We start from the raw sequence: 25572 nt of genomic DNA, 5'->3' as shown, positions 1-25572 counted from the left end.
AATATATGGCCTCTAGAGAGGTCACAAGGTTTTTCTATTTTTAGACCTACTGACCTACTTTTTGGCCGCACGTGACCCAGTTTCGAAATTAATCTAGATATCATCAAGGTGAACACTCTGACCAAATTTCATGAAGATCCATTGAAAATTATGGCCTCTAGAATGGTCTCAAGGTTTTTCTATTTTTAGACCTACTGACCTAGTTATTGGCCGCACGTGACCCAGATTCGAACTTAACCTAGATATCATCAAGGTGAACATTCTGACCAACTTTCATGAAGATCCATTGAAAATTATGGCCTCTAGAGTGGTCACAAGGTTTTTCTATTTTTAGACCTACTGACCTAGTTATTGGCCGCACATGACCCAGTTTCGAACTTGACCTAGAAATCATCAAGGTGAACATTCTGACCAATTTTCATGAAGATCCATTGAAAAATATGGCCTCTAGAGTGGTCACATGGTTTTTCTATTTTTAGACCTACTGACCTACTTTTTGGCCGCACGTGACCCAGTTTCGAACTTGACCTAGAATTTACCAAGATGAACATTCTGACCCATTTTCATAAAGATCCCATGAAAACTGTGACCTCTAGAGATGTCACAAAGAAAAGTTTACGCACGCACGCACGGACGACGTACGCTGCGCGATCACAAAAGCTCACCTTGTCACTTCGTGACAGGTGAGCAAATAAAAAACCACATTTCAAGGGTTTCTCCTCTCTATGTATTCTCATAATATGAGTCTTCAGACTACTGCTGCAATTACATGCAAAATCACAAACATCACATTTAAAAAGTTTCTCTCCTGTATGTATTCTCTTATGCGTCGTCAGACAACTGCTATCTTTACCTGCGTAACCACAATCATCACATTTAAAGGGTTTCTCCAATCTATGTACTCTCTGATGACTCCCAAGACTATTGCTGCTATTTTTTTTTTGGTTGGATTTAACGTCGCACCGACACATGATAGGTCATATGGCAACTTTCCAGCTTTAATGGTGGAGGAAGACCCCAGGTGCCCCTCCGTGCATTATTTCATCACGAGCGGGCACCTGGGTAGAACCACCGACCTTCCGTAAGCCAGCTGGATGGCTTCCTCACATGAAGAATTCAACGCCCCTCGGCCACGGAGGCCCCTTATTGCTGCTATTACATGCATAACTACAAACATTACATTTAAAAGGTTTCTCTCCTGTATGTATTCTTCTATGCATCTTCAGATCGCTGCTAACGTTACACGCATACTAACAAACATTACATTAAAAAGGTCTTTCTTCTGTATAATGCGGCATATTCGCACTACATTAAAAATAAATCAAGTCCAGTGTAGTTTATCAGTTTTATTACTAAAGTTCCAATTTTTAAACACAACATAAATTTATCTGGTTCACCAGAGTATGTTGGAACACCAAGCACATATTTAAATGCTCAAGTCCATGTGGAACACCACAAATAGAAATAGTGAAAGTTAATCTTTATGAAGGAACACCTTCTTCTTTGTCATCTAAGAGTAAAGTGCAAGAATATGCTAATTAAAATTAAAAGAAACATCATGTTAAAAATATGAAGGATTCTCATTGGTTATGTGAAATGACATGTGACATATTTACACATATGGCTTAAGTAATTACTTAGTTATCATATTTTATCACAATATTTGGCAGGATTAAGCAGAAGAACAGGAAAAACAACACAAAGCATTTTTACAAGTTGACAGCTTGGCTTCCTGGCTTAACAATCTTTTGGAGACTTAAAGAGAGCTTAACATAATCTGACACTTATGTAATTTTCTTATTAAATGAAAATGAAAATTTCCAATGATTGAATTATAAACATCAGAATTTACAAAAACTAATTATTAAATCAACTTTAACTTTAAAAAACAAACATTTTGATACTAAACATGTAGGTATTCTGTAAATATAAATATCATTTGAAATTTAAAAAAAAATGTAATGTATAAACAAGAGCACCGCCTTGCGGGTGCTGACGCTCATCTGATTTTTTTTTGTATAATAGAAAAATTGTCCTACCCATGATTTTCTAAGTCCAAAAAGGGCCATAATTATTGCAAAAAGCAAGATAGAGTTATGTTTCTTGAAGTGCATAGTCAGCTTATGATGGTGAACAACTGTTGCAAGTTTCAAAGCAATAGCTTGAATAGTTCAGGAGAAAAGCTGACCTAAACATAAAACTTAACCAATAAATCTGATATTTTCTAAGTCCAAAAGGGGCCATAAGCCTTGCAAAAAGCAGGACAGAGTTATGTTTCTTGCTGTACATGGTCAGCTTATGATGGTGAACAAGTGTTGCAAGTTTTAAAGCAATAGCTTTAATAGTTTAGGAGAAAAGCTGACCTAAACATAAAACTTAACCAAGAAAACTGATTTTCTAAGTCCAAAAGGGGCAATAATTCTTGCAATAAGCAGGATGGAGTTATGTTTCTCGATGTACAGGGTCAGCTTGTGATGGTGAACAAGTGTTGCAAGTTTCAAAGCAATAGCTTTGATAGTTTATGAGAAAAGCTGACCTAAACATAAAACTTAACCAGGCAACGCCGACGCCGATCAAGTGATGACAATAACTCATCATTTTTTTTTTCAAAAAATCAGATGAGCTAAAAAATGGCAAATATTTACATCATAATATATGTATCCTTGTATATCTGATCAGAGCAGTGCTTGATGCACAAGAATAGTCACAAGAATCACAAGGATTTCTTTCCTAAATGTTTTCTCTTATGCCAGTTTAAACTACGGATATCAATACACGAGTAATCACAAATATCACATTTAAAGGGTTTCTCTCCTGTATGTATTCTCCTATGCGTCTTTAGACGACTGCTAGCAATACATGAGAAATTACAAAAATCACATTTAAAGGGATTCTCTCCTGTGTGTATTCCCTTATGCCTCCTCAAACTATAACTATCGGTACATGCATAATCACAAATATCACATTTAAAAGGTTTCTCTCCTGTATGTATTCTCTTATGCATCTTCAGACGACTGCTTTCGTTACATGCATAATCACAAATATCACATTTAAAGGGTTTCTTCCCTGTATGTATTCTTTTATGCTTTTTCAGACTACTACTATGCTTACATGCAAAATCACAAATATCACATTCAAAGGGTTTCTCTCCAGTGTGTATTCTCTTATGCGTCTTCAAACTACTGCTATCAGGACCGGCATAAACACAAAGATCACATTTATAGGATTTGACACGTTTCTCTCCTGTATGTATTCTCTTATGCCTCTTTAGATTACTATTATCAATACATGCAAAATCACAAACATCACATTTTAAGGGTTTCTCTCCTGCTGTATGTATTCTTTTATGCTTCTTCAGATTAAAGCTCCTGTTACCTGCATAATCACAAACATCACATTTAAAGGGTTTCTCTCCTGTATGTATTCTCTTATGCATCTTCAGGCTACTGCTAACGTTAAATGCATAATCACACACAACACATTTAAAGGGTTTCTCTTCTGTATATATTCTCTTATGCATCTTTAGGTTACTGCTTTCAGAACTTCCATTGTCACAAACATCAGATTCAATTTTTTCTTCTTCTGTATGCATTCTTGTATGGCTCTTCAGATGACTGCCTGTGCCAGCAAGGTTACGTTCTTTCTGCATCTGTGTTTTAATAATTATCCCCTTTCTTCATATATTGTTACTGAATCGAAAGTTGGCTTATACAAAATGACTTCAACTTTTGGTTTGTAATCCACATACATCCTGGAAAGACAAGGAGTTACAGAAAATTCGAAACATAAGTTTCAGAAATCATACATCAATAAAATCTGGGAGCAATCATTAATCAACATGTAGTAAAAAATAAAATTAATTATCTATAAGACTTTTATCAACAAGAGATCACAAGGTGATCTTGGCACCCACTACTGAGTCATTTTTAATGTTCCAAATTTCAAGACTAGCTCAAGGTCAAAATCAAGGACAAAGTTCATTTTGGTACACAAAATTGAACATGTGGTCCATGCATGTGGTCCAAATTTGAAAGCTGTAGCTTGAGAAATGTGAAAGTGCATTACTAGATCAACTTCAAGGTCAAAGTTCATTTCGGTACACAAAACTATGTATGTGCTTCAAGGTGAAGGTTGTAGCTTGAGAAATGTGAAAGTAGGTACTAGGTAAAAATCAAGGTCATATTTCAATTCAGAACACAAAACTATGCATGTGGTCCAAATTTGAAGCATGTAGCTTGAGAAATGTAAAAGTAGGTCACAAAGTCAACCTCAAGGTCAAAGTTCATTTCGATACACAAAACTATGCATGTGGTCCAAATTTTAAGGCTGTAGGTTCAGAATTGTAAAAGGTCTCTAGGTCAAAGTCAAGGTCAAATTTCATTTTGGAACACAAAACTATGCATGTAGTCAAAATCCGAAGCCTGTTCCTTCAAAAATGTTAAAGCAGGTCACTAAACCAACGTCAAGGTCAAAGTTTACTTTGGTACACAAAAGAATGCATGTGGTTCAAATTTGAAGGCTGTAGCTACGGTAATGTGAAAGTAGGTCACTAAGTCAAGATCAAAGTCAAGTTTCATTTTGGAACACAAAACTGTGCATGTGGTCCATATTTGAAGGCTGTAGCTTGAGAAATGTGAAGGTAGGTCACTAGGTCAAAATCATTTTTTATTTCGGTACACATACCTATGCATGTGGTCCAAATTTGAAGACTGTAGCTATAGAAATGTGAAAGTAGGCCACTAGCTCAATTTCTAGGTCAAAGTTCATTTCGTTACACAAAATTTTTCATGTGGTCCAAATTTGAAGGCTTGAGAAATGTGAAAATAAGTCACTTGGTCAAAATCGAAGTCAAATTTCATTTCGGAACACAAAACTATGCATGTGGTCCAAATTTGAACCCTGTTCCATCAAAAATGTAAAAGTAGGTCACTAGCTCAATGTCAAGGTCATATACGTACCTCAAGCAGCCCTTAAAGGTGATAAAGTACCCTTTCCATTAATTTGAAAGGATAATGCTACACGATGCTATAGAACAATTTTGATGAAACTAAATTCAGTACTTCATAATTCGTGTAAAGATTATTTATCTAGCACAGAAGCTTAAATTTAAACAAAACAGGGAGAAGACCTTATGATGATTTTGCAGGCTAAGTTTGCTGAGTACCAATCAAACGGGCCAAGAATTGGTTTAAATATTTTTTTCTGTTTTTAGCAGCTACTTAATTGGACCAAGTGCAACAATATGACTACAACAGGGTCATGATGGCCATACAGCTCTCACCTGTTAAACTTTGTCTTGGAATCACCAAGATAAACATTCTTATCAAGTTGCATAAAGGTAGGGTCATAAAGGTGGCCTCTACAGTGTTAACAATCTTTGATTTGAGTAGTGCAATAGTTTTTGTCCCTTCAAGGCCCAGTTTCAAAAATAACCTAGCCTAGGAATCATCAAGATGAACATTCTGACCAGTTCTCATAAGTTTCAAACTTAATATGTGGACTCTACAGAGTGTTAATAAGATTTTTCTTTGATTTGTAATCTAGTTTTAACCCAACATGACCCAGATTCGAACTTTACCTAAAATCATTAAGATAAACATTTTGACCAAGTTACATGAAGGTCATAAATGTTGCCTCTACAGTTTTAACAAGCTCTTTCTCCGATTTAACCATGTGACTTTGTTTCTGACCCTACATCTCCCAGATTCGAACTTGACTTAAAGATCATCAAGATGAATTTTACCAAGTTTCATTATGATATTGATAAAAATGTGGTCTCTAGTTTTTTATTTGATTTGACCTGGGGACCTAGGTTTTGACCCCACATGACCCAGTTTAGATCTTGTCCTAGAGATCATCATTAGAATCTAGCCGATTTTCAATGGAATCAAGATCATATTGTGACTTAAGTTGTGTGTAAATGTGATTAAAAATGTCACTTCTATAGTGTGTGTGTGTGTGTGTGTGTGCGTGTGCGGGTTTAACTTCTTTTTCGACAATTGTTTTAGTTATATAAACGATTTGGAGCAGAGACCACAATACCAAACTTTATAGTGCTGCCTCACTGGAATATCACGCCGTAGACATGGCACATTATACTGACACCGGACTGACCAGTCCTAGTAATGTCCTCTTAGTACCATTTTAATGTTTTGGTATGACGCAGCCAGGTTAGTGACCTAGTTTTTGAAACCACCTGACCAAGATTTGAACTTGACCTATAGATCATCAAGATTAACATTCTGACCGGGTTTCATTAAGATATGGTCACAAATGTGGCCTCTAAAGTGTTAACTAGCATTTCCTTCGATTTGGCCTAGTGACCAACTTTTTGAAACTACATGACCCAGATTCTAACTGGACCTTGAAACCATCAAGATTAACATTCTGACCAAGATTCATGAAGATACAGTCATAAATGTGGCCTCTACAGTGTAAACAAGCTTTTCCTTTGATTTGATCTGGTGACCTAGTTTTTGACCCCAGATGATCCAATATTGAACTCGTCTAAGATTTTATCGAGGGTAACATTCTGACCAAGTTTCATTAAGATTCGGCCAAAATTGTGACCTCTTGATGAGTGCTAACAAGCTTTTTCTTTGATTTGACCTGGTGACCTAGTTTTTGACCCCAGATGACCCAATATCTAACTTTTCCCAGATTTTATTAAGGGTAACATTCTGACCGTGTTTCATAAAGATTGGGCCAAAATTGTGACCTCTAGAGTGTTAACTAACTTTTCCTTTGATTTGACCTGGTGACCTTGTTTTTGACCCCAGATGACCCAATATCGAAGCTGCCCGAGATTTTATTGAGGGTAACATTCTGACCAAGTTTCATTAACCTGGGGCCAAAATTGTGACCTCTAGAGTGTTAACAAGCTTTTCCTTTGATTTGACCTTGTGACCTTGTTTTTGACCCAAGATAACCCAATATCAAACTCAGCCAAGATTTTATTGCGGATAACATTCTGACCAAGTTTCATTAAGATTGGGCCAAAATTGTGACCTCTAGAGTGTTAACAAGTTTTTCCTTTGATTTGACCTGGTGACCTAGTTTTTGACCCAAGATGACCCAATATCGAACTCGTCCAAGATTTTATTAAGGGTAACATTCTGACCAAGTTTCATTAAGATTGGGCCAAAATTGTGACGTCTATTGAGTGTTAACAGTCAAATTGTTGAAGACGGGTCCACGGACGATGACAGACAACAGACACAGGGCGATCACAAAAGATCACCTTTGAGCACTTCCTGCTCAGGTGAGCTAAGAAGAGGTTATGATGATCCTGAGTAATGTGAGCTATTGTCCGTAAGTATTGACCTGGCACTCATGAATATTCCGTATATTTCCGCAAATTAATTTTCGGTGTCCGAACATAATTAGCGATATAACTAATTATTACATACCTAAAATTATTTTCCATTGTGTTTCAATGGACCGTCCAGGCGCATGTTGCGACAACAATATAAGTTATTTATAGTAACAACTAAGGGAAGTTGATCTTTAAAAAAACAAAAAAAAATCCCCCACCCCCCAAAAATAATTGTAAGTCCACACAAAAATCCTTACCAGGTAGAGACAGGTCAAAATACACCTCAGAATTGGATGTAACATGCATGTTGTACTACAGGAAAGTGGTCTCGATTTTTCCCTACGACTAGTAATGAAAAAGTTACAATACAAGCTATTTATAGTAACAACAAAGGGAAGTAATTCTAAAGAAGGGACCTGCGCATGACACTTCGTCTCATGATGGTGTACAATTGTGCCAAGTTACATCAAAATCCCTCTATGCATGAAGAAGAAATGCTTCGGACAAAGTCATTCTTGTATCTGACCTTTGGCCTCTAAGTGTGACCTTGACCTTAGACCTAGGGACCTGATTCTTGCGCAAGACACTCCACCTTGTGGTGGTGAACATTTGTGCCCAGTTATATCAAAATCCCGCCATGCATGAAGAAGAAATGCCCCAGACAAAGTTTTCATTCTTGTATCCTTTGACCTCTAAGTGTGACCTTGACCTTAGACCTAGGGACCTGTTTCTTGTGCACGACACTCCGTCTCATGATGGTGAACAACTGTGCCAAGTTTCATCAAAATCCCTCCATGCATGAAAAAGATATGCTCTGGACAGTCATTCTTGAATTTGACCTTTGATCACTAAGTGTGACCTTGACCTTAGACCCAGGGACCCGGTTCTTGCGCAAGACACTCCGTCTCATGATGGTGAACAATTGTGCCAAGTTTCATCAAAATCCCTCCCTGCATGAAGAAGATATGCTCCGGACAAAGTCATTCTTGAATTTGACCTTTGAACTCAAAGTGTGACCTTGACCTTAGCGCTAGGGACTTGGGCCTTGCGCACGACACTCCGTCTCATGATGGTGAATGACTGTGCCAAGTTTCATCAAAGATATGCTCCGGACAAAGTCTGTGGACGCCGCCCGCCTGACCACCCACCCGCCAGAGGCGTTTCCATAATACATCCCATTTTTCAAACGGGCGTATAAAAATATTTACCCATTGTAAAAAGGTGGAATAAAATGTTTTTAATATATCTTAAAAATACTAATTTCCTGTCACCAGCATTCCAGAAAATAAATACTACACGAGAAAACAATTAAAATTCATGAAATATAACACATAAAATGATGTAAAAGATAACATTACGATACAATAAATTGAAAAAAAAAACAAGATCCATTCAGTAAGTGATTTCGAACCCATGTTATTTTTCAAAAGTCAAGTTGACAACTGATGCTAAAATATTAAGGAAGTAGGTCAGCAGCTCATATTCATGGTCACTGAAAGTCAGTGTTAAGATCGGTGCGCAAAACTGTGTAAGCCATCCAAATTTCAAGGCTATATCATAAAAAAGTATGTCAGGGTCACAGTGAAGTCACCCCTAATAACTTGGGAGTCATCAGGCAATTATGGCGCCACAAGCAAGTGGACGTAAAATAATTTATGTTATATGTTTCTAAAATTAACAACCAAGTCCCTCTCTTTGTTTGTTTGTTTTGGGTTAAACGCCGTTTTACAACAGTATTTCAGTCATGTAACGACAGGCATTTAACCTTACCAGTGTTCCTGGATTCTGTACTAGTACAAACCTGTTCTCCGCAAGTAACTCTCGACTTCCCCACATGAATCAGAGGTGGAGGACTAATGATTTCAGACACAATGTTGTTTATCCAATATCACGGAGAACATACGCCCCACCCAAGGATCGAACTCACAGCCTCGCGAGCCTTAGACTAACGTTATTCCTACTGAATTAAGCGGGTGGGCTCCAAGTTCCTGTAATTGGAATGCTATATCTATGTGTATAATATATAGGCCTTGAGAAACAAAAATCAAACAACACCAAATCATAGAAAGAAAGAGTTGTTTGACATGAAAATTGAACAGCATGTAAAACATGTATATTACTTTACGAAACAAGTGTCAGTATACAGGCTGGTAATATTGCCCGATCGGGCTTTCGACATAAATACTATAAATATTTCTTGAAAAATAATGAAGATATTTCTTTCAAACTTGGTCCATTTATTAAGCATTACATATGATACAAACTAAAATAAAAATTACTTGGTTGCCTTCAGTTTTGGTAGAATTATTTCCCCTTTTCAGATTTTTATGACGCATAATTTTTGTCCAAAAAAAACTATGTTCTAATGTTAAGTTTAAAACAAAAAAAGGGTTCTAAATTAAGTACACGAATGTGTACATTTCACTGTGCTTTCACTTACAACATCACAAAAAAAATGTTAGTTGTAAAAAAAATTGTTCATACATCTGCACTATAAACAAAGTATTAACCCTAAATATATAGAATAAAGGTATTGGCGCACGGGTTTGGAGCAATAGAAAGCCATTGAACCCTTTCCTGTTTTAAACATTGCATTAAAACATATTTTTTTTTGGACTTCAAAAATTATGCATCTTAAAAATCTAAAAAAGGGAAGTAATTCTAATAAAACTGAAGGCAACCAAGTTATTTCTATCTAATATGCATCATATGTTATGTTTAATAAATGGACCAAGTTTGAAAGAAATATCTTCATTATTTTTCAAGAAATATTAGTTTTTATGTCAAAAGCCCGATCGGGCAATGTTACCAGCCTGGTATACTGATATAAACATTAAATTCCGGAGGGCTGCCTAAAGGGGCTACACTTCCGGACAGTTAAACCACAGGAGCCTGAAATTATATCCAAAAGCCACGAAAAGTCTGTATATGAAAAAAGACCCCACTTCTATAGCACATTTTCAGATTACAGGTATCACTACGTCACACTCAATGCAGTCATCCCTATTATTAGTAACAAACACACGTGGCAGAGAGATTTTCGGACAGTAGAATTCTATAGCACATAGAGTTAATTACTGTACAGTAAGGATTGCATTTGCACATTCTTATCTCACAGTAAATGATGTACCTGACCAGTGTTGCAAAATTTGTTTATATTTAAGGCACTAGTATGCATACTAACTGAGATGGTTGAATATTTGATGCATTTTGTTTATATCTTTTAATATAATCATAAATGGAATATACATGTAATAATTCATCATCTATACATATTTATGAGACTTATTCTTTGTATAAGAAATGCTTATAAAATGTCTTAACAATTGGCGAAATGGGCAGTTAAAATAAGAACATCTGCATGATTTATATATATATATATATACGATAGTATAACTTAAAAATTAATGGGTTGTAATTTTATAGCCCATTTTAAGCTATATAATGAATGTACCTAGTAAAGGTGCTGGACAACTTTCAAACTATCATTTTCCGCGATGTTATTAGATGATATTTGTTAAATTAATGATAATAAATGGATTGCATTTTATTACAATCTCTTCTTTTGTTTAAGACGGAAAATTAAGTTTAAATTTTTAACTTTTACACATAATAATTAATTATATAATCTTGAATGATAGTAAAAAAATGCAAAAAAAAAATATATTGTTTTTAATTTTTGTTACATATATAAATTTGTAACATTTGTTCTGACAGATTCTACTTGTTTTTTTCTTTATTGTTTGTTGCAGCATAATTATCATTTTAGTCCTATTTCGGCTATGTATCATGAGTCTCTGAAGTAATGTAAATTGTCATACAACTTCCCCACAAAATTTGGATCGAGAACAAATTATTTCTGATTTACTCTCTCTAGTCAAATTGTCACTGAGATCAAACATTCAACATCTGGATTGGTCACATTGAGTTGGCTAAAATACTGATTATGTTTTAGTTTAAACAAAAAAAAAAATAATTTTCTTACAAAGTTAAGACAGTTGTTCATGATCTCCCCACTCTGGTTCTCAAAAAAGGGAAAATTGTTTTATACTGACAGATCACATTATGTAACTTTCATATTAATATGTATTTTTTATTGATATAGATTTCAATCTAATTAAGGCTTCAATAACAGATGGTTTATTTTCCTATCGGTGTCATCTGTTGTTTACATACACCAATGATAGAGAGCTAATACAGAACAATATGTGATTTGATTTTATGATAATCTTAGTTAAAACCAATTTTTAATGTTATTTTTTATTCATCAAGTTTCCGTGAATTATTATTTGTTATAACTAATGTCATAGCTCTCAGTATAGTCAATCTAATTAAATTTCAACACTAATAAGATATACTAACTAGTAATCTAATTTGGTGTGAAAACAGTTTACTGCACATGTTATAATAACATCAGGTAAAGTAAATGTTTCTGTAATTCAGTCAACAGAGTTCTAGGACATGTCTGAATCCATTTAAGTTCTTAAACAGAACAAATAATGTGTAAAACAATATTCAACCATCACATAACATTCATTGAGTCTATATAAATAACACCATCTCTCTGAATGTTTGTCCGAATCATAAAACCACAAACCTGGGATTTATCAGGTCATTCTAAAAATAGACACAGGGGCTGATTAGAGAGTGTGTTTTTTATTATACAGAAGTGGGGTCTTTTTTTCATATACAGACTTTGTTTTCCAAGGTCATTGCCAATTCTCCTAACCTAATTTCATCGAAGGGGAAAATTTCCATGCTTGAATGACATAAGAGACCCAAATAACACAAGGCCTAACTAAACTAAAGGAACCAGCGTGGGAGCCATCTGGTCTAGTCGCGTAATGGCTGCCAGGTATTTGAACACTAATTTTTCACTTGGCATGGCAACAGAGGTCTAAATTGAGGCTAGTTTTTGTTTAAATTTCATTGTGGATGTATTGTTGACATTTTGGTAGGAAAAATGGGAGAGCAGGTTGTATTTGGTGAAGTCAAGCTCAATTTTAGTATGAGTAGTACTTCCAGGTCACAGCAGTGTGATTTTGATGTCAGTTTACAGTAAGTAAATGTGACCAGAGAAATCTCTCTTAGAAGATACATGACCCCTACTTTTCTCTTCATTTTATATCAGTTTTATCATAACTCTTTAAAATGAGGTAAGGATTTGTTCTCTGAAATGGGTCTAGCTATGTTTGGTAGCTCTTTGAAAAAGGTCAGTTTTATATAGAATATATAAGGAAAACTATTTAGGCTATTGTGACCTATAAGAAAATGTGGGCAAAAATTAAGATTTGTCCAGATATTGATATAAATGAACTAGTTTGGTCAGATTTTGGTAAAAATGAGCATTTCATTGAAATTTTGCTGCAAAAATTGATAAAAAACCCAAAAAATCACATTTTCACTGTTTTGGGGGTATTTTTTAAAAAAAAATGCAAATTTGCACTCTAAATTATGCCCATATATACCTTTCAGAGGGGACATTTGATATATTTCAAAGTGTTAATGTGTAATTTGCTTGCCAATTATGGTGAAAATTTATGAAATAGGGCAAAAACCAGCTCTGGCTAGAAGAACTGGTTAAAAATTATGTTGCGACATCAGTTTTGAAGGAAAATTGGCGCAGGGACCCGCGTTACTGAAAATACCATAAAACCTGGAAAACTGATTTAATGAAGCTGAAACTTGGTATTTTTCATGCAGATGTGTTACTGGTACTATACAAAAGAAATTGAGACTATTACAGAAAAACAGTTTTTCTTATAGGCCTAACTAAACTAAAGGAACCAGCGTGGGAGCCATCTGGTCTAGTCGCGTAATGGCTGCCAGGTATTTGAACACTAATTTTTCACTTGGCATGGCAACAGAGATCTAAATTGAGGCTAGTTTTTGTTTAAATTTCATTGTGGATGTATTGTTGACATTTTGGTAGGAAAAATGGGAGAGCAGGTTGTATTTGGTGAAGTCAAGCTCAATTTTAGTATGAGTAGTACTTCCAGGTCACAGCAGTGTGATTTTGATGTCAGTTTACAGTAAGTAAATGTGACCAGAGAAATCTCTCTTAGAAGATACATGACCCCTACTTTTCTCTTCATTTTATATCAGTTTTATCATAACTCTTTAAAATGAGGTAAGGATTTGTTCTCTGAAATGGGTCTAGCTATGTTTGGTAGCTCTTTGAAAAAGGTCAGTTTTATATAGAATATATAAGGAAAACTATTTAGGCTATTGTGACCACAAGTGGCACGATGATATAGGAAAATGGCGGCCATGACTTAGGTTACGCACATGGCGGAAACATCTCGAGATTTCACAAAGACTGTTTAGGATATCCAAACAAAAAAGTTTGCATGATAAAGATAAAAGGTTTATCTTCAATATCATATATACAGTTTTGAATGTATTTTGCCTAATTTTGGGATTTATGTGGGGGAATAAGTAGGGGGCACGAAGATACAAGAAAAGGGCATACAGACTTTTCCTGGCTTTTTGGATAGAATTTCAGGCTCCTGTGGTTAAACGCCTTTAAAAACTCACCATTTTCAAAGACCAGTTACACATGTTCGTTTTCATACATTTGCGTGCGAGTGTTGAAATTTCGCATAACAAGGTGGAACACAGTTTCCAGCAATTGTTTATCTTTATTTCTTTACAAATGGTATTCATTTTCAAAGGGAGACAACTTCAGAATATTTTAAGTACAAATGGCATTCATTTTTCAAAGGGAGACAACTTTTTCCAATTATTTTAAGTAATCGTCGAAAAAAGTTGTCTCCCTTCGAAAATGAATGCCATTTGTAAAGAAATAAAGATAAAACAATTGCTGGAACTATGTTCCACCTTGTTATGTGAAATTTCACCACTCGCACGCTAATTTTGCAAATGCATCAAAACGAATAGATTATCTATGTGTAACAGTTTTTTTCCATGTCAAACAACTCTTTCTTTCTATGATTTGGTGTTGTTTGATTTTTGTTTCTCAATGCCTATACTTCTTAACCATAAGGGTGATTTCAAAAAAAATGAGGCAAATGAAATAAACTTACTTAAAAAGACAAATAAAAGGATTCTTAACATAGATTTTATGTTTTAATGTGCATCTCTATGACCAAACTGTGCGTAGCAAGTTTCATGATGATAGATCTATATGCTGTTAATCAAATTTAATGAAGGGAAATATGGCTAAATTTTTTGCAAGTGTAACACTTTTTCGGGACATTTTAACAAAATATGTTTTTCAAAGTGACTGTGTAAAGAAAATGCTATTTGAATATGCAAAATGCTTGTTTTTACCAATACCTTGAACATTCAGGCATATGAATATGGATAGTATTCTAAATTAATACACCAACATCTGATGCATTCATTTTGTGCATCTAAGTAACATGACCCATTGGATTTTTTAAACGTCGACCCATTTTCAAAATAAACTGTATTTTATTAGTTGTTGTAAGCAGGAAGGTCTATCAGTTGTTCCAGTTGTAAGGCAAAGGTACTGAAAATGTATATGATTTTTCACAGAGTAGTACTACAAGTATTCCGAAATCACAAGTAGATCTATTCTGAAATTTTAAGATCAGTGCTTTTATACAATAATAATAGCAAAATAAAAATTGTCAGTTGAAATATGTTGCAAGTGTAACATTTGATTAAAAATGATTTTTTTTTTCAAATGTGAGATAACATATATCTTTCTTTATCTATCACAGGAACATCAACACCATAGATCATGTGCGGCACTTATTATCATGTATCAAAGCATGCAGATTAATGATGCCATTATAAGTGATGTTGCAGGTGTAACACTATTTTTAACATGTGAACTAGACACATTTCTGATAAGGTTTAAGCAAAACTGTGACATCTTCACTTGAACAACTGTACATTTCAGTTAAAAAAGATATGTTCTCATTGTTGTAGAGGCTTCATGGTATGGAATTACATTGTACTTATTTTTGAGTAAAATTTAATACTAAATATGTGAATTTACCCTTCATTAATTGACATTATGTATTCTGAAACAAATATTTTATCTAAATAAGCAATTTTAATTGTTTTGAATTAAAGTGCAATGCATATTTATTTATAATAAGCAAGTTTCGAAGCCATATACCTGTACTTTATTCAATTATCATGTTAATGCTTAATGTAGGGAGAATGTTACACTCGCAACAATAAAAATAATGACTGCAAATTATTACCCTGATCAGACAGCCCCAAAAGAGCTGTCTTATCAGACTTTGTACTATTTGCTTACAGCATATGAAAAACCTGACCTTTAAATTCTTGTAATTGTGAAAAAACTTTCGATTTTCAACAGGCAGGTGTAATAGTACTATGAATTAATATCATTTCTGTAAGGGAAGTAGACTGAAATAAACAAGACCATGTGGTTCACAAAACCCTACCCTCAAACAATGTAATTAAATTGTAGTTTGGTAAACATCTAGGACCATTTAAGGGATATTGCATTATTAATATTGGCCTATGAGAGACATTGTCCATACATATTCACTGGTAAAGTCTGGTCTAAGTCCAACATGAAATTAAATGGGATATCCAATTAACAAAATCAACCAATCATAGGCCAGTACAGCTAAGTACTATGTACGGAATTTCGTTATGAGCGAACTTATCCTAGACATTGTTTATAGTCAGAACCACTGGTAAAGTCTGGTAAAAATCCAACAACAACATCAGCCAACCACAAGCCAGCACATTTTATATGCATTGGATTTCTCCGGGAGCGAACTCGTCCAAAACATTGTCTAAATATAGCTCCGGGAAAACTCAGCTGTAAATCCAGTCAGCCATTCAGGAGATACCATATTAACGACACTGATCGTCAGAGGCCAGCGTAGGTCATGAGTATGCGCAGAATTTCTCCATGTGCAAACTCATCCGGGCCATCATCAATATAGATCCATCGGTAAAGTCTGGTGAAAATCCAAGAAGCCATTCAGGATATATTGCATTCACATCACTGATAAATCACTGGCCAGCACAGGGATTAGTATGCACAGAATTTTTAGCAAACTCATCCAAGACATTGTCAATATAGGTCCACTGGTAAAGTCTGGCGAAAATCCAAGCAGCTGTTCAGGAAATTAACATTGACAAATAGTGCACAGACCGACACAAAATCTATTGTTAGCAATAGCGACCTTGATCTTTAATCAAATTTCCTCAGTTGCAATCACAGCCTTCCTCTCCCTATTATTTAATCTATTCAGTAAGTTTGGTCAAATTCAGACAAGCTGTTCATGGGACATTATGTAAACAGCATGCACACAGACACATTGAAGAACGGATGCACATACACATGGACGACTGGACAGAGTCAATTTCCATAGCTCCTGACCCTGGAAGCTAATAATCAGGCAACAGAAGAGTTAAGCATTTATTGTGATTTTTCTATAGAAAAGATGGTTGCTACAGGTAAGTCGAAATTAAATGAACCTACATGTGGTTAATTTTTTACCATCACTATAGTTTGTTCTATAATGTTCTACTGTTCTTTTTTCAGACTATAAACCCTTCAATTTTCTTATCATGCACACATATTGATGATTTTTGAAAAAGCGCAGACCCACATCAGACAGCTTTTAAAGGAGCTGTCTGATCAGGGTCAGCACTGTTAAATTTGCTTAGATAATGTGGCATACAAAGACGTCAACTTTTTTGTCAACTTTTTTGTTACACAAAAAGCATTACATTTTCAATAAGCTGGTGTAATTTATATTCATAATAGCAAGAGTCTAAAATAAATATTCAGCAAGCAAATTGGTTAAATTGTTCACTTTTTGTAACAGAAAGTAAAGTTAAAGCAGTTTCTAAAAATAACACTTCTGCTCAAGTCCTGATCATTTTATGTCTCTTGAACTTGTTGCAAGTGTAACGCGATGTTTCCTTTCTTAATATACTACTAACTTTTTACTTCGTTTAATAAATAGTATCAAATACATTTATAAAATGGCTAAAATGATTAAACATGGATCAATTCATCAAGAAAACAATAAAAGATTGTAATATTCCTTGACTGACATGTTGTCATGTTCAACTTTAGATTTTCGACTGTTTTTGTTAATTTGTTAAAAATAAATTGTTTATAAAGCTCTTTTCTAAAACATTTACAACTGTACATGATTATTCTAAGCATTTGTTGTCCACAAACCTAATACAGTTCATTTTTTCTTGGGAAACATTCATTACCCTAATGTCTTGCAAGTGTAAGGAATTTGGAGAAAAATATGCTTGTTTTTGTATGACATATTTTGTTATGTAACATACATACAGAATAACAAAAAAGGATCAGATGTTATTTCATTGTCCCCAATGTTGTATTTTAGAGGCAAGATCTTGTCTTTTGATGTTTTAAATGAAAAATACTAAAACTTTTCTAAGTGTCAACAGAAAAACCATGGTTTAAAATGCTAGAAAATCTAAAATTTTGAAACATTTTGCTGTCTTAACCAATAATTTTGATGAAATTTTCTTTTTTTTAAGTGTATACCATCATACACAATCAAAAATAAGAGTTATATTATGATTTCTTTGAAACTATCTGTGTTCAAATTTGGTTCATATGTTGTTAAAATACTCAAAACTAGTCTAATAAAACTGTTGAAATAAAATTCCAGTGTGCTTGTACAGCTTCGCCCCAATGATTTTTGTAAACTTCAGTGTCATGAGATATGAAGTCCATATAATTAACCCTTAGCCTGCTGGCGGCAGATGATTCTGCCTTTGCGACCAGTGCAGATCAAGATCAGCCTGCACATCCGTGCAGTCTGATCATGGTCTACACTGTTCGCTATTCAGTCAGTAAATTTTCAGTGAAAACCCCTTTGAGTAATAAGTGGTACTGTCCAAATTGAAAGATGGACCAGTCCATAATAGAAATTTAGCATGGTAATGGTTAAAGAGCCAAGACTGATTTTGAATTCTGAGCTTTCTGTCATGCTTATGTCTTCATTTTTTTTTAAATCATCCAAAAACTTGATAAAGCCCTGGGGTGGGTAACTCGAAACTTACGATATCGCTGAATTTACGAGGTTATTTACGACAGTGTTACGGTAACACTAAGGTAACGCTATTTCGATAACTCAAAGCATACCTTTTCAACCTCGTATGTTGAGCCTGACTTACGATAACGTAAATGTAAAAAAGTGCATAAAAATGAAACGGGAATCATTCACATTTGTAATTGTCCTATCTTTAAGGAAAAATTGTATAACAACTTGTAAATATTTCCTTCATTTTTGTGTTTATTTAGTTTAACTAAAGCAATTAGAAAATACTTATTAAATCCCACAGGTGTCCGTACCGGAGCAAGGGTATACGGAGATTTTTGGAACTTCGTGAAATCGTTCAAAATGTCCCTTTTGCTGTTGTCTAAAAATGTCAGTATATATATTCATCGGATGTCAGATATTTCCGTATTTGAAAGCGGCAACCTAGACCTTTCAGAAATATTTTTAAAATGAATTTCGTGTAATAATTGTTGATTCTACGGAAGCGTGAAAGGGCCATCAGACGCTAATACGTTTTATTACGTTACGGCCGCGGAAAGGATATAATTATAGTTGATATAATTATTTATCTTTTTTTTTTCAGACATATCAAAAAACACCCGGCCCAGTGGGCCTATAAGCCAACAGTGAATGAAATTAATGGCTTACAATAGGCACCCTTATGTGTTTTCTAGTAAGTCAAGTGCCGCATTTGTGATCAGGAAAAGTTAATAGGTTCTTATGTAATTGTACTAAAACAGTTTGTAACTGACCAATAATACATTGAATATATACACTAGCGACAAACTTATACACAATATGTATATATATGTTAGGTAAATTTGAATGGTAAAGGCAAAGCGCCGACAGTGGTTAGTAAGGGAGGTTGTGTCCCACCCTCCTCCATAGGATGGTTTGTGTGTGTGTGTGTGTGTGTGGCGGGGGGGGGGGTCTTCTTTCATACAATGACAAGGATGTTGCTAAAAAGACTGGATATCAGTATAACTCACCACACATATTAGAGCAGAATGCCATTTAATAAATTGTTTGCGACGTAAAATTAAAATAAAAAAATCATTAGTTTAAAAAAGTTCAAATACATATTAATTAATTAATGATTACAGCATAAATGAAGTTTCATTAATTGACCATGATACCACATGTCCACGCGGCATTACCTATCGCGCCTCAACAGCAACTTCGCGCTTAATATTCTTCAAAACAAGTGAAAATAAACTGCACCGTTGTCCATCAATGATATTTTGATCAAAATGAATTACATATAAACTAAGATGATAAATCATTAAGTTTCATATGATTTTGGTTTGGTACCAACAAACTGATCGGTTTATTTTGAATCTTAACCATACTTTGAAATCAGATTAGGTTTGGAAAAAAATGAATTTATTTTGAAGATAAAATAGCCAGAAAACGTTGGTATGTAAACTTTTCTGGTGGAGGATGTAATCAACCATTCCCAGTTTCCGTAAATTATTGCTCCGGTTATAAGTGCCAAAGTACGAAATGACGATGGGAGGAGTGCGAATTTCAATCGGATCCGAATGTTACGCGAATGAAAAATACATTCCTTTTGAATGTTTGGAAACAGCTATTTGGTGGGTTTTAACAGGCCTATTTTATTACATATATATGGGAGTCAGGGCGTAGCGCAACCAATTCTGAAGCTACTCAGAGGGAGGATGTGAAAAGAGGAGTCCTCTTCCGTTTGTGTGGGTCAGTTGAATCTCCCCACGGGTAAACATTCTGGGAATAGAAAGAGAACTTGTGGCTTCTTGTAAAAGCGACTGGCCGGTATGACCTGCGTATATCTATAATTAATGCACATGACAGGCACGTAGCTCAGCACACTAATATACGCACAGGCATATCGTCATTTTTCGACAATAAAAATATAAAAAAAGAAATTCAATAAATAAAATTTGAAGGCTAAGGGCATGAGATATAAGATGAAATGAAGATTCAAAGACGCTTTTTGCACACAATTAATATTGAAATTTGATAGAGGTATGTAGTACATCCTGCATTAGCGGTCACCTACAGGTATTGATTAAGCAGCCACTTGCCTTAAGTAGCCAATCTAGAAACTTCCAAAACTGACGTTTCTATTGTTCCGTACGAAAAGCTCTAAGATATTGTTTTGATATAATTATGGACAACACCTTTGACCCTCATCCTTGGCTGATACTACAATACTGGAGCTTATTTGAAACTGAAGAGTGAAGATCAAAGTTTATACTGGTATCTACAATGTATGACATAACTTATTTGAGACAGACATTATGGATATATTTAAAGCTGTAAGACTTAACGTGTACTACACGAATATCCTTTTTTTAGTATGATAAATATATAAATTTTTATTCGTATAAAATACTCGCACAATTTTGAAGCAATGTATGTGTAAACGTGTAACAAGAATTTATCATTAGGTTCAACACGTCTGACCGAATGAGTTTTGCTGTTGTTGGTTTAAATTCTAAATTTGAGTAATTTAAGTCGAAGAATTTTACGGGAAACTTAATCCTCTACTCTTCTTGGAATGAAAGTAGATATACATTCATCTCTAGTTGATATAAGACGTTTTTTCCCCTGCAATCATTTGAATTTCCGTACATTTACAGTATTAAGGTTTCTGTCTGTTTATATTATTCGAACGCAGTTAACAAAGAGTTTTTTTCTCATTTTGTTTTACAGATGCAATGACACTGCAACTTATGTTCATATTATTACCAAGTAATGAGATCAAAGCAACTTAAAAGGCAAAAAGACTTAACTTGCGGCATTCATTTCGCTGTTTACATTTAAAAGCAGTTTCATCGGACCATTTTTTCCATAGTATTGTAGACACTTTTTGCATTTAGTAGTGTTTAGATTATGATGCAAATGTATCTGATAACATATACTGTCATTTTGATACAGTAAACTTTTTTGACCGCTAAACTTGATTCAGTATTATATCTGGTAAATCTTTTGAAGATTACTAAAATGTCCTAACTAACGTGTCTGAATCATGAAAGGATATCAAATTATGTTAACCTGTCATCCATTTTTCGTAACACACTGGATAACCGGCTATCCTGACGCCCGCTGGAAATATAACCCAGCTGTAAATCGGTAGGTAAAGTTTTTCATTTATTTCTATTAAAACGAAGCCAATTCTTGCAAATCAACTTGACAGTTTTGTCAAGGAATGACCATGGCTTACATTTACAATTTCTGGGCCAAAAACGATCGTTATGTTTCGAGATATTCGCTAACAATTTCTTCAGTTTGAAAAATCGAGCAAAAATCCAAAGTTTAAAAATGGCCGATCGTTACGGTTATTTTGCAAGTGTCTGGATAAGTTGGCTTGTTTGAATTTAAATAGAAGTTATTTAAGGCTGTTGACTAGACAGAATAAGATTGCTTACTTACTATTCTATACATAAATGCATGATGTGTAAATGACAGCAAGGTAGCCTCTACTGTTACTGAACTGGACATTTTGGTTGTTTCACAGCGCGTTCTAATAAACCTCCATAGCGTTACGGCAACACAAGCACCTTTGTCCATTAAGAGTATATAGAAAAAAAAATTTTTTTTTCGTTTTAGGATAAAACAGTGGTTTTTAACTTTTTTTGAGGGGGCGGCACACATATGAACACCAAGCCTGGACGGGCATCTGTGTGAAAATAAAATGGCGCCAAAATTACCCTCAAAACTGTTCAAATTCAATTATTTCTATAAATTCTAAAAATGTAGCTATATAGAACAAATGATTTTAGTACTTTTGCACGAAATTCCACGTTATGTTATCTGTATCCTTAGAAAGGGATTATAATTTTGCTTTTTAAATAACCAATAAATACCCTTTTTAGACAAAGTATTTTAAATTTATTCCGAATACCAACCGTAAAGAAATGACCTACCTGTTTTATTAGATAGTCCAACGTGTAAAGTAGTTACAGTTCGTTTACTACGTCATCCGTGTTTATCTGTTTTCAAATCGAAATTTCTCTATTTACAGAATGACCTTTCTACATTTTGAATATGTTTCGTTTTAGCTTGAGCTCACGTCTTTCTTATACAAGATACACTAAAAGATTGAACCCTGAGTTTAGGTTACAAAACGCAATATTTAATGTTTACAAACATCATGTTTACGAAAACGAACTGTATCTGTACTTTTAAAACCTGTCATAAATAATGCGTGGTGAACCTTAACAGGAAGTTACCACTCCCCGATGCTTTTTTTAGTGTTATACACGAAACTTTTTAATCCAGTTAGGCCGTACCAATAATTGTTTGCGGTTAATATATTTAGGCCCCATCAATGTTATTTTTTGAGAAATTTGTGTCTTTTTTAGCTGATTTTACAATATGTATATTGTGTACCAATTCATGTATGATCAATATATTATAGGTGTATTGTACTATTTTATTGACCTGTCAAAACATGTTTCTGGCTTTCATTTTAATCTTACTAAGGCGTGAACAGAATATAATGAAAGCCGGGGATAAAATTTTGACAGGTCAATAAAATAGTACAATAACATAAGGAAATTAATTTCATGTATCAAATAAATAGACCTCATACTCAAAGTAAACACAATAATGCAGTCGGTATATTTCTGATATTTGTTTTATATAGAAATACTTTTATTTGTAATTATTCTTGTTCTTGAAATAACGTAGCTAAGCAAGCTTCTTATTTCAATGTTCTTTACTGTATTTCTAGCGAGTCTGTTGTAAACACCATAAAGGGGCACTGGACATCTAAAGCTTATCGTGCTGACTGTTAAAAGTAAAAGAGGACCGCTCATTCTTGCATGAAAACTACTTTTTTCATTCGATCCGCCCATGTATTAACGGGAGAAAATCGTGTGCAAACAGGCTGTGACTAAATACAGTTGGTGCGCCTGTGATAAATTACAGACTCTGGTATATACCGGATTAACTAAATTTGAACGAAAAACCTTTAGTCAGTATATTATGCATATTATACACTAAATGCGTGCGGACATGCAAAAAAATGAGAATTTTGCCGTGCGCTCCAATTGGTAATAATTCCGCGCATGCGCAGAACGGTTGCACTAACTCTGCTATGAGAAACATTCGTGCAAACAAGGCAATTCACGTGCTGTTAATACCCGATTTTTATTTTTGAAATGCTTTCCCAGGGACGTATACGTAATTCTGCGCAGATTGACATCTGGTATCTTCGGTCTCGGTCACAAACAATCCCGCGGGCTTCTGCAGACGTTAATACACCAAACAAGAAATATCTTTAAAAATGATGGTCGGCTAATTGTAATAAGGAAAATTTTTCATCTAACATTCATCTAACATTTTTCAAATTGCAAAACTAAACACCGCACTTTAACAATTTAAATGGTTCTCTTTTAATTTTTCGCAAAGGTTTCGTAGGGTTCCAATTTTGTTTCGTTTATCCTTAGACGAATAATTACAGCAGTAGTTTGATGAAGATTCATGAAGCGGTTCATGAGAAGAGGTCATTAAACGTGTTTATATTTTTAGTTAAATTGGTCCCTATCCCCATTTGTAACAAACTTACGATATTGTTACACATCGAGTTTGATAAAAATCCATTACATTTTAGTGGTTAATGCGAAGAAAGGCATAATCTACTTTTAGCTATAATGGTTCCCAATAGGGCCAAAGTTCCTATATAAATAAATTTGGAAGAGGACCTTATAATGATGCTCCAGACCAAGCTTTAAAGCTGCTTTCCACACTCTAATTAAATTTCGTTATAGAAAAAAATAATTCTACTTGTACGTGGTCTAATAATTCTGGTTTCAATAGTGAAACATTGATAAATATTAAATTCGGCGTACTATTAAAGATTTCAATGGTAAACGACACTTAACAGTTACACTTTTTGGCCAACAGTAACAGAAACAGCAGTAACACCGTCTGCAAACACTAACGTTTATTGGTTGACGGAGCTTAAAAATGTACGGCACAAATTCCTTTTTTTCAGGGAATATATAATACAATTCATCATACATCATTTTACAGATATTTAAAGATATTTACTGTCTTTCAAATTCATTTTGGTCCAGGTTTTTATCTCTAGTATGATTTAGGTATTTCATTCAATCTTCCACCTTATGTTTTCTATGAGAATGCCATTAGAAGTACTTTCCCAAAAATAGAACATTGCATGTTCAAGCATTTGAAAGACAATATAAATACCTTTAAAATGGCGTACAGTAAGTGGTGTCATATTCCCTGGCATAGTAATTGTTTGCTCTTTATCATGTTCACTAACGGTGTTTCTCCCTTGACAGCTATACATACAAAATTGATTAATACACCCTATTCATTCTCAAAGTATGCGCGTTGCCCTACATGCATTTAAAAGAAATCAACATCACGTTTAAATTCATGTATAATAAATTGTGTCACATTCCCTGACAGTTTGTCTTTAAGCCGTTGAATATACGCCAACGAACATTTACATTGCATATAAGACCGTATATTAGAATATTCGCCGTTAAGTACCGAATTTCTTTACCCAGAAGCCTTACTGTGCGTTAGGGCAGCCATTTCGTTACTGTTCGCCAGCTAAGTGTGCGCTCTTTTGATTGACATAGTCTACTTTCACATTCTAAAAATAGGTTTCGGTACTCCGAGGAAAATAAGCGATTACAAAGTAACAAAATGGAATTAAGATAAAATAATTGTTATTTGCAAAGTCTGAAACTATAAAGAAAATATAGACGAATGATAAGATTGCTTGCGATTCTATGGAAAGTACCTTTAAAACTGTGAACAGCGTCGTTTAGGATAAACGCTTTGTCTACATTTCACTCAGCGTAGCACAATCAACAGAGTGAAAGAAATTGACACGCTCGTCCAATCAGGCAGAGTGTTGCATAAATCTTCCATTTTGATAAATTATCTATAATGCGTTATCAAGTAGTTTGATTTGCAAACTGAAGTCACGTGGTTTAGGTAACGAAAACGAATTTAGACGGCGTTGCCGTAAAAAAACGTGTATTATCCCTACATTCGCAAACATTTACAGCGATACAGCCGCTAAATAAACGTCTTTTAGCAAAATTACCTTACTGCTAAATTTGAGCCGTGCCATGAGAAAACCAACATAGTGGGTTTGCGACCAGCATGGATCCAGACCAGCCTGCGCATCCGCGCAGTCTGGTCAGGATCCATGCTGTTCGCTTTTAAAGCGTATTGGAATTAGAAAAACTGTCCATG

General features: G+C 34.6%; 1 protein-coding gene across 4 annotated transcripts; it reads right to left on the bottom strand.

The window, feature by feature from the left end:
• Positions 1–1333: 1333 nt before the first annotated feature.
• LOC128558575 (zinc finger protein 675-like) lies at positions 1334–22553 on the bottom strand. 4 transcript variants are annotated; one of them, XM_053548300.1, is made up of 3 exons: positions 22257–22553; positions 21763–21890; positions 1334–3751 (listed from the first exon to the last, which is right to left on the bottom strand). In XM_053548300.1, the coding sequence occupies exon 3, from the start codon at positions 3647–3649 to the stop codon at positions 2714–2716; it is 936 nt and encodes a 311-aa protein (XP_053404275.1). In that variant the 5' UTR covers positions 3650–3751; positions 21763–21890; positions 22257–22553; the 3' UTR covers positions 1334–2713. The 4 variants fall into 4 exon arrangements, with proteins under 4 accessions (XP_053404275.1, XP_053404278.1, XP_053404274.1 ...); XM_053548303.1 differs by lacking the exon at positions 21763–21890 and adding an exon at positions 9117–9303; XM_053548299.1 differs by lacking the exon at positions 21763–21890.
• Between the last annotated feature and the right edge of the window lie 3019 nt (positions 22554–25572).

This window comes from Mercenaria mercenaria, chromosome 1 (assembly GCF_021730395.1).
Source record: "Mercenaria mercenaria strain notata chromosome 1, MADL_Memer_1, whole genome shotgun sequence".
In the NCBI taxonomy this organism is placed as follows: domain Eukaryota; kingdom Metazoa; phylum Mollusca; class Bivalvia; order Venerida; family Veneridae; genus Mercenaria; species Mercenaria mercenaria.
Note: the sequence above shows the minus strand (reverse complement) of the source record. Positions and strands in the feature narration are given on the sequence as shown.

What these genes read in the sequence shown, in the direction of transcription:
- LOC128558575 (XM_053548300.1), bottom strand. Translation starts at nt 3,649, where the DNA reads ATGCAGAAAGAACGTAACCTTGCTGGCACAGGCAGTCATCTGAAGAGC.